Source organism: Lactuca saligna, chromosome 5, assembly GCF_052625555.1.
Source record: "Lactuca saligna cultivar CGN05327 chromosome 5, ASM5262555v1, whole genome shotgun sequence".
NCBI classification, from domain to species: domain Eukaryota; kingdom Viridiplantae; phylum Streptophyta; class Magnoliopsida; order Asterales; family Asteraceae; genus Lactuca; species Lactuca saligna.
In genome coordinates this window covers 265,822,408-265,833,160 of record NC_136421.1, presented here as the reverse complement: position 1 = coordinate 265,833,160, position 10,753 = coordinate 265,822,408, and the positions used below count along the sequence as shown (strand labels likewise).

Genomic DNA, 10,753 nt, shown 5'->3' with positions numbered 1-10,753 from the left:
TCTAGTGTGGATGTAGGCAAGAACCGTTGAACCTCGTAAATCTCTTGTTTCTTTCTCTATTTACTTTCATTATTTGGTTGTTGTCGTTGTTTGATTTTTGGGTCCAACGGCAAAAAGGGGAACATCAAAAGCACAAGGTTAGTTGTTTTTTCTTTGATTTCTGCATTGAAGCAACAATATTTTATGCATATAAAGGTTCAAAACTTTTATCTTTTTAATAAAAAAATCGCATCTCAATCAATAGACTTGGGACAAGAAAATTACTATATTGTTTACTTATCCAAATTTATTGGTAATTATATTGATTTGTATCTTCCTATTCTAATAAAAGAATAGTTTTAATCTCCTTTTGATATGTATCATCTTATTAGGCCTCCTAATTAATGCATATTTTATTCTGCTTTTGTTATGTGTCACCCTATTAGACCTCATAATTAATGCATGACACTTGTCAACCTATTAATTCTGCATTTCAAAATTCAAATTTCAAATTTTAAATTTCCCACTCTAACTACATTAAATTAATAACATTAGAATAAAATTAAAACAAAATTAATACAAATTATAATGTGATATAATTTCACGTATTTATTTAAATTAACGATTATAATTTTATATAACTGAAAAAATATCTCTTAATTAATAATTTAGATAAAATAATTGATTAATAATTTTAAATTCTTACTATGAAAATTTAATTAATTTTATAATGGTGGTTTCCACACGTTTTTAAATATATAAATGAAAACCGAAAAGAATTAATAACTTTGAAAAATAAAATTAACGAAGAAATCATTACCTTTTTTGTTTTGTTATGGTTGTAAATGCTCTAATATACTAATTAATTAGTTTCTATTTATATAATAGACAAGTGTCCAACACCCACTTAGAAACCTATCATTCCACCAACACCTTTTAACGAAGGAAGCAAGTGAGGAAACACCAGCATATCTCAAGGACTCGGCCTATTTTTATTATTTTAAAAACTTTCCATGTTTAATTCAATCTCCTAGATTTTTTATATATCGCAATCAGGTTTTTGTGTATCATCTATTAGTTTTCGAATCTTTTCATCTCTCCCTTCTCCACCATATACAGCTCCCAAGTTTGAATCGCAGAAGGTAATATTTGATTCTTGGGGTACTCAATGATTTCAGTTCATATATATCTCTGTTGGTTAGTTAGTATAAGATATGTATATTCGATGATTCATATGTTTCCTTGAATTTAAGCTTCTTGTATTTTAATTTTGTGCAAATTCATATAGAGTTTAAATTTCTTGGATTCCTTAAAATATGATGTTGAATCTGGGCTAATTGACTAGAACTTTTGAATATTATAATATGAATATATGTTATTGAGGAGTAGCTTGACTTTCAATGTATGACAGATTGACAGCTCAATTTGAGTTGGAAACAAGAATATGTCTTCACTTTTTATTTTCATGATTAAAAATATGTATCTGACAGTTCTTCTTTCCATTTCAGGTCTACTCATAGATTTGCTCGAGTATCTGTCAACACTTCACCTTCATTCTCGCCATTATCATATATAGTCCATTAAAATAAAACTGGGAATCCCAGTAAGAGAACGAAAAACGTGTTTTGACCATATCTCTTCAAATCCTTGAAATTCACCTTAGGTTATATCGATTCGTGTTAGAACTTTTTAAGTTGATTTTAGTAAATGGATACCAAAGAGGGTGTTTTGATGCAACGTTACGAGTTAGGGAAGATGATTGGACATGGGAATTTTGCAAAAGTCTACCATGGCAGGAACCTTGAAACCGGGATGAGTGTTGCAATTAAGATCATAGATAAATCAAAGGTTATGAAAGCCGGAATGATGACACAAATAAAGAGAGAGATCTCTGCTATGAAATTAGTCAAACACCCGCATATAATACAGCTCCACGAAGTCATGGCTAGCAAAACCAAGATTTACTTCGTTTTAGAATACGCTAAAGGAGGAGAGCTCTTTGATAAGCTGATTAAAGGGAAGCTGAAAGAAGATGCTGCAAGGAAATACTTTCAGCAGCTCATCAGTGCCATTGGTTTCTGCCATAGCCGGGGAGTTTACCATCGAGATTTGAAACCTGAGAATTTGTTATTAGATGATGAAGGGAATTTGAAGGTTTCAGATTTTGGTTTGAGTGCTTTGGATGAAACCAGGAGGCAAGATGGTTTGATTTATACAAGTTGTGGTACCCCTTCGTATGTTGCTCCTGAAGTGATTAACCAGAAAGGGTATGATGGGGAAAAATCGGATATTTGGTCTTGTGGGGTGGTCTTGTTTGTGCTTTTGGCTGGTTTTCTACCATTTCATGATTCTAACCTCATGGAGATGTATAGAAAGATCACAATGGGAAAATTCAAGTTTCCAAATTCGTTCCCTAATGAAGCAAAAAGTTTAGTGTCGAAGATCTTGGATCCAAACCCTGAAACCAGGGTTTCCATTGCCGAAATAATGGAAACCCCGTGGTTTAAAACAGGTTTGGTTTCCGAACCACAAAGAACCAACAAAATGGTTTCTGACAATCTGGGAAACCAGTCTGATTCATTTATGAGCTCTTCTTCAGAGAAAACTAGTGACTCCACGTATTCAACAGTAGGAACAACAGACGTTTTAGAAAAAGATGGTAACTTAAACGCGTTTGATATCATTTCATTGTCACGAGGAGTCAACTTGTCGGCATTGTTCTACCGCAATGCCAAAGATGAGAAAGAAGTTAGGTTCATGTCAAGACAGACGCGTGGGGCTATCGTTTTGAAGTTGGAAGAAATAGCTAAGAGTTGGAAGTTGAAAATGATGAAAAGCAACGGAGTTTTGCTAAAGATGGAAGGATTAGAAGAAGGCATAAATGGTGGTTTAGCCATTGATTGTGAAATACACGAGATTACGGCTAATCTTCACCTCATTGAGGTAAAGCGATTGGGTGATGATAAGTTTGGGTTTTGGGAGATTGTAAACGAGCATATAAAACCGGCCCTTTTTGGTGTTTTATAGCAATTATAAAACTAATGGAGTTATAGTTGATGATTGATAAAACGTAGAATTAACGAAGAGTATTTCATTTGTGTATCCATTTTTTCTGATTTATGGGCTACTAATTAGTTCATTTCACGCCAGTTGTTCACATTGCAGAATTAGATATATCATGTGACATGTATGATATGATTATTTGATTGTGTAAGTGAAAAGCTAGCCCTCATGGTATAGAAGTTTCAACGGGTTTAAAAACCTCAATGTCACTTCACTATTTTTTTAAACCATTCTAATAATGTCTAATGTAAAAGAAAAGTTATTTACACTACGTTTTTATTTGCTTAAGAAATTTAGCTATACTTGTTACATTTCTAACTTTTATTCATATATTATTATCGATTTATGTATTAATTTAATTTATTAAAATATATAAAAATAAGAATATTTTAAACAATTTCAATCACTAAAAAATATTGTTAGTATCCGGAAAATTGATATCCTAATATATATATATATATATATATATATATATATATATATATATATATATATATATATATATATATATATATATATATATATATATATATATATATATATTTTCTACAACAGGTCACCCACGTTTGAATTCTTGAAATATATAAAATTCAAACTTGTGTCATGGTGCTTGATTTCCCAAATATGTATAAATCGTTAGATTTTAGATACAATCTAAAAATTTGGAACTTAAAACACTAAAATCACTAATAGTTACATATATTTTATAAAAATACTAAAATCAATAACATTGATATTAAGGCGTTGTATTAATAAATTAATAAATATATGAATATGATAATATTAATCAAATTATAAAAATATATATATTTTGAACAATAACAATAATATTAGTATTATCACATAAATTATAAATAATAATTATAGTATCAACATAACAAACTTTAAATATTAATAAATAAACTTTAGATAACAATAGTAATATCAAATTATCAACTATTAAAGCTGTGAATTAAAGACGCTTAACCTTTGTCTAGTGACATTGAAATGTTGACATTCTTTAGAGCCATTGAAGACTCGGTCTCTTACCTTTTTTGTTTTGTTTTTTTATTCGTGGCAGCGACGCTTTTAGTTTTGGGTCTTATTTTTATCGTCAGTTGTCTTTTTCATGCAGAAGTTTGGTTATTTATCAATAGTTTATTAGCAGCCTTAAAACGCTGCCTATTTTTATTTTAGAACGATACTCTTAAGATGCTTTCACATAGCTCCTTAAAATTAAGGATTCAAGTTTCGTAATAGAGATAGTTGAAATTAAAACATAATTGAAATTAAGAAATAGTTTAATAGTAAAGTAGATTTGTCGTTTAAAAAAGATATATTAGGCATATTAGAATATTATTATTACATATATTATTAACTTTACTATTATTAGGTAAAAATATTAGGGTTCCAGTATTTCCCGTAATTGATTTACCTTAATTTTATGAACTTGGTTAATTTAAGGAGCTAATAATATATAATATATTATTCCAGTATGGGTGAATATACCGAAGATTGGATGGAACATGAAGATCACAGACTTGCCTAGTTGCGACTTTATCCCGAACAAAGTGGATGTAATTTTGGGTATGTTTGGTTCGTTGGTGTTGAACGGTATTAGTCGATAAATAATCAATGTTGACATTGTCACAATATATGATGGTAGCCTTGGTCAGCGGACAATGAAGTTCCAGAAGAAGGTTACAAAGCCAGCATGTCTCGGCTACGACCTTGGCAACTCCCCTGTATTCAACGTCTACCCTTGATCGGGAAACCGTGGCTTGACGTTTTCATGAACAGGAAATAAGATTGTTGCCGAGATAGGCACAATAACCCCTAGTAGAGCGGCAAAAAGAGGCACATCCCCACCCCCCCCCCCCCCCCCCCCCAAAAAAAAAAAAAAAAAATTTATCAGAGTGCGCAATGAAGCTCGTCATGTAGGATTAATAAATTTGAAGGTCGTGATCAAGAATTCCCTAGATGTAGCGTAAGACACGCTTAAGCGCATGAAGGTAAGCTCGCGGGGATCACGCCTGCATGTAAAGACAAATATGTTGAACTGTATATGCAATGTCAGGGTAAGTGAAGGTCATGTACTATAGCCCGCCTGCGAGGCTACGATAGAGAGTCGGGTCGTTAACAAGGGTGCCCGGATGATCAAGCTTCATTTGAGTGTCAGCTAGTGTATGACAACGGTTACACAATGACATGTGTGTCCGCTCGAGAAGGTCTAACACATATTTACGTTGAGATAAGACTAATCTTGATTTGTCTCGTGTAGCAGAAATGCCCAGATAATAGGAAAGGTGGTCCAGATCTATCATAGAAAACTCTGTGGAAAGAAGGGAGATGATGCATCAGATCAATTCCACGAAGGATGCTTCCAGAATGTTTTCGTCAACATAGAGCACTAAGAAGCTAGTAGAAGCGCTATGCTTGAATGTGAACAAGGAAGAGCCTGATTTGTTGTAGACAAAGCCTTATCCGAGTAATAAATTTTGAAAACTGGTGGAACCATGCTCGAGGGGCTTGTTTAAGACCATATAGAGACTTCTGCAGATGACAAACATAATTTGGGTGTTTTGGGTGACGAAATCGGGGAGGCTGATGCATGTAAACAGTCACATTCAGCTAGCCATGTAAGAAAGCATTCTTGACTTCCAGTTGGTTAGTAGGCCATTGTTTAGAGGTGGTAATGCTCAAAACTATACGAATGGTGGCCGGTTTGACAAATGGACTAAATGTTTCATCACAGTCGATGTCGGGTCTCTGAATGTTTCCATTTACAACCAACCGAGCTTTGTACCTATCTAAAGAACCATCCTCCTTGTTTTTCTTTTTAAAAAATCACATAAAATGCACAATATTTGCTCGTTAGGGCCTCTAGACAAGTTTCCAATTTCCGTTAGTAATAAGAGCATTAAACTCATCTTGCATGACAATGGTCCAGTTAGGGTCACGGAGAACATGAAGGTGCTATTTAGGCGTGGAAGATTCAGTGGTGGTGTGGAGGTTGAGACAAGAAATAGGTTTAGTAATGCCATGTTTTGCACATGTAGCCATAGAATGAGTGGAAGGAGGTGGAAGTCTCGAAATAGATGGTGAAGGTTCTGACGGAGTGAGAGGTGCCTTGTTGTTTGTAGGACTGTGAGGAGACGAAGTAAGAGAGCTGGTAGAGGGGTCGTCAGAAGAGTTAGGGACAGTAGTGGGAAGTAGAGATTTGATGATCCGAGAGATGAAATAGGAGAGGGATCATCAAGGAAACGATAGGACGATGGTTGATCCGGAGTGACCGAGAGGAAAGGAAATGAGGTCTTGTCAAATGTGACATGACAATAGATAATGATCTTACAGGTAGCAATATCAAGACAATGATAACCCCGATGGTGAGTAGGGTGACTGAGAAATACACAAGCAGTAGGTCAAGGGGCTAATATGTGAGTTGGAGTTATGTATAGATGTTGGAACCTGAAAGTGTACCTCTAAGAATCTCTAACCTTTTAAAGATCCGAAGTCAGCCAGAGTTCCGAAATGGAAGATGTTACGCGATCAGTTTTGTGCCTGGACTTGAAGCCTTGTTCTGGATTAGATGATCAGGTGAAGGCATTCTGAAATGAATGTTGTGTCCGGAATGTTAGCTTGTCCAAATCAGTTCTTTATCCAATTGTTTTAATTGTTTTTGTCACTTAGCATGATTTAACTTGTCATAGGACTTAGTCTCTTTTGTTAAATACGGATAATCAGAGTGTCAGAGGTAACTCTATTATCCATTCCAATGTATGTAATCGGTTAATATTATGTATCATGTACTCCTATTTATAGGATCCTTCAATGTTGAATCATGTAACTGTTTATTCAAATTCAATAGTATCACTTCATTTGTCTTCATCTTTATTCTCTTTAAATCATCTTCAAAACATTCTCTTTGTTCTTCATTTATTATCTTTACTTGGATTATATTTCTTACTCTTCATTTATGACTTGAATACTTTGTTGAATGCATTAACTTAGACTTGATTGGTCTTGTCATACTTGACTGGAAAGTCACTTAGTAAGTAGACATTGATCTTAAGCATTAATTCAAGGTTTGAGTTTTCAAACCTTGTCCCTGCGTATCAGATCGTTTGTTCTCTCAGTTGGTATCAAAGCTTGAGTGGTTGTCCTTTGAATCCATAAGATCAAATTATAGTTGGTTTGAAATTACCTTGGTATTTCAACCATTTCTGTGTTCGGCATAAAAGTTCTTCTATATACCACTTTTGCTTGAAAATATCTTAACTTCAATGGCTGCTTCTAATCCTCAACAAATGTATTCAATACAAATAGAAAATAGTGTGGGTTGCCCTATACGAGCCCCACTGCTAGTTGTTAAAGAATAGGATCATTGGAAAGTTAGAATGGAAATGTTTTTACTAGCTAAAGAGAAAGGTGAAGCTATCTTGAGATCCATCAAAGAAGGTCCTCATGTTCCTGTTAGAATAATTGTTAGAGATTCTGCTGCTCAGCTCATGGGTCAATATGAAAACCGCCCAGCACCTCTCACTGAAGATGATATTGAGAAACTGCATGTTGATCAAATAGCCTTTTCGGAAATGGTATTTGGTGTTCCACCATCTCTCTTTAAACACATTAAGTTGTGTAAATTTTCCAAAGAGATTTGGGATACTCTTGAAGATCTGATCGAAGATCTGTTTGAAGATTGCTGAAATCGATGGTAGATTGGTGGCAAAAACCGACCAGGAAAAGATTATAGAAATCAATTGCATTAACAATAAGAAATAGATCGTAGAAATCGACTACTAGGATGAAGCCCGATAACCAAAGGAAACGGATGGGTGTTGTGATCGTCGAGGAGAGTCAGATTACAGGTCAACTATCGACGATCGAAGCATTTATTACAAATCCAGCGTTCTAGAGATTAGAGAGTGTTATTTGGATGCGGGATGAAGGGGAAAGAGAGGCAAGACGATTGGGGGAAAGAGAGAAAGAGAGAGAGAGAGAGAGAGAGAGAGAGAGAGAGAAAGAAAGAAAGAAAGAAAGAAAGAGAGATAGAGAGAGAGAGAGGGAGAGGCAAGGTTGTAGAACTCGTTACTCGGTCCCTATTCGGCCGACTACCGAGTAGTGAGTACTCGCGGGTACTCGGGAGTACTTGGGGAGTACCCATATTTGGTAATTCATGTAGAAATATTTTCAGTGAAATTATATATGTCAAAATCATAAGTTAAAACCATAAGCTAATTGAAATATATAACAAAATTAGATAAATGTGAATACAAAAAAGGTGAAAAACACATAATGGTCTCACTTGGTGAGTAATCACTGAAAATTTATGATATACATGTAGTAATAATCATATGTGTGTGTTAAATAATAAATTATAAAGTATATTATACATATTAATCACCGAGTTGACCGAGTTTTACAACATTGCTTAGTTCAATAAGGGGCCGATCAGGGAGTACTCGGGATTCTGTAACTCACCTTGGTAAGGGGCCGAGTAGCGAGTACTTGGAGGAGATCGGCCAACTCGACGAGTTTTACAACACTGGAGAGAAGAGTGTAGGGATTGACGTGATAAAATGTTGACTTGAGCTATCCTTGAAATGCCCTTGATTAATTTTAATTAGATGCCCCCGTGTCCTCTTTTACCCAAGCATTTACAAAACTGCTACAATGCATTCTAACCTTTTATTATTTTGATATAACGTTCCATTTTTATTTCTCGGGCTCTTGGGAAACTATAGGTTCTCATATGATCTTCTCTCTCTCTCTCTCTCTCTCTCTATATATATATATATATATATATATATATATATATATATATATATATATGTGTGTGTGTGTGTGTCTATATATATATATATATATATATATATATATATATATATAGGGAAGAGTTATATGGAAAATGAATGATTAGGGCAACACATATTTGAACAAATGAAAACATGACAACACATCACTTCCATAATAACTTCTACAATACATTACTTGTGAAGAAAGAAATGGACACGTGTCATTTGATTATTGGTTCCAGTAGATGTTGCCCTAGTTATTTGTTTTCCATAGAACTCATTCCTACATATATATATATATATATATATATATATATATATATATATATATATATATGTATATATATATATATATATATATATGTATATATGCTTAGGCTATTCTATTCAAAGTAATTATTGTATTATTGTATGCATAAATGTGAGCCAATCAATTTTACTTATTTAAAGAAAGTGATTAATATATATTATTTAATTAAATATAATTGAAAATACCATCTAAGTTAATTACAAATGGTATTTTAGTCTAATAATATAGATTTAATAAAGGAAAATTGCATATTTTAAAGGATTATAGATTCTATTAATTTTAAAAATCCGATTTTACGAATTATAATTCTTATAATTCTGATATTCTGACAGAATATGTTTTATGACTATATTCAAAAATTAAAAATATTCTTGAACCATAAATAATAAAAATATTTTTGAACCTATTTCTTAATCATGACTTTAAAAACTTCTTATAGAAAACATCAAAATATAACAACCACACTAATACATTCTAAAATAATAATGTTGCTTAGAATCACTTTCAATTTTGTGGTCCGTTCTTCAAGCATCAACTTCTATGAAAGCAAAACCAAATTATAGTTTAGATTCCAATAATGCATTAGCAAATGAAAAATAAATCAGTAAGAAAACCAAGAATTGTAGAACATGCATAAATCAGTGAGAAAATATCCATACTCAATTCCAACATAATTAGAATTCATGATTCCATTCCAACAGAACTGGATTCGTGATTTCATACAACAGAATTAGAATTAGAATTCATGATTCCATTCCAACAGAATTAAAATTCATGATTCCATTCCAAAGGAAAAAGTATTTCTTTTTGACAATAGATGTTGTCACAAGATCAACCACACTCACCCTTCTTTTCTACGTTTCCTCTTAATTAACCCCATGTTTCCTTTCATTCTACATGGATTCCAGTCAAGAAATACAAGAACAATCTTGTTTTTGCCCTTATGTACCCAGTAAACCAACAAAAAAAAGAGGGCATTTCCCCCATTCATGTTCTTCCTTCTCCCATTCCTATGAAAACAACAAACCCAATCACCTCTGCAAACACCCATCAATTTTCTGTCAAAAGCAAACCCAAAATATCTAATTTATTCAATTCATAGATTCATGATAAAACAAACAACATCCCAAAACACCAGTTTTACCTATTTTGATTAATTGGAGAGAGAGAGAGAGAGATAGAGAGAGAGAGTGTGTGTGTGTGTGTGTGTGTGTGTGAGTGAAAAGAATATTCTTTTACTTGTTGATGATCGATGACCACAACTAAACCACTAAACCGAATCGATCGCTGCCACTGTGAGCATTCGACCATACCACCACCGGAGCCCCCTGTAACCACCTTCGTCCTTCTCCTGCTCCATTCATTAATCCTTCTTCCTTCTTCGTGTGTTGATGACGATCGAACCAACCAAGAAATGAAAAAATTAGATATTTTGTCACCCAGCAAGTTTTGTGGCTTCAGATCTCTGATATTTTTTTCCAACAATTATTAAACCAAACAAAAAAAATAGGGCAGGGGAATATGAGAGGTAGAGATTAAGGAAATTGATATTTGTGAAGAACACTGTGACCATGGCAGTGAGCAACACCTTTACACAACTGAAATAGAAAGCATTGGATCTGAGAAC

At 33.5% G+C, this 10,753-nt stretch overlaps 1 protein-coding gene across 1 annotated transcript; it reads left to right on the top strand.

Annotated features, from left to right (window-relative positions):
- The first annotated feature begins 901 nt into the window (after positions 1-901).
- Positions 902-3,310, top strand: LOC145047701 (CBL-interacting protein kinase 18-like). The gene is made up of 2 exons (XM_078996040.1): positions 902-1,121; positions 1,488-3,310. The coding sequence occupies exon 2, from the start codon at positions 1,687-1,689 to the stop codon at positions 3,004-3,006; it is 1,320 nt and encodes a 439-aa protein (XP_078852166.1). The 5' UTR covers positions 902-1,121; positions 1,488-1,686; the 3' UTR covers positions 3,007-3,310.
- The last annotated feature ends 7,443 nt before the right edge of the window (positions 3,311-10,753 follow it).

Bases quoted from the DNA above. Each gene is read 5' to 3' on its own strand.
- LOC145047701 (XM_078996040.1), top strand. From the start codon at position 1,687: ATGGATACCAAAGAGGGTGTTTTGATGCAACGTTACGAGTTAGGGAAG.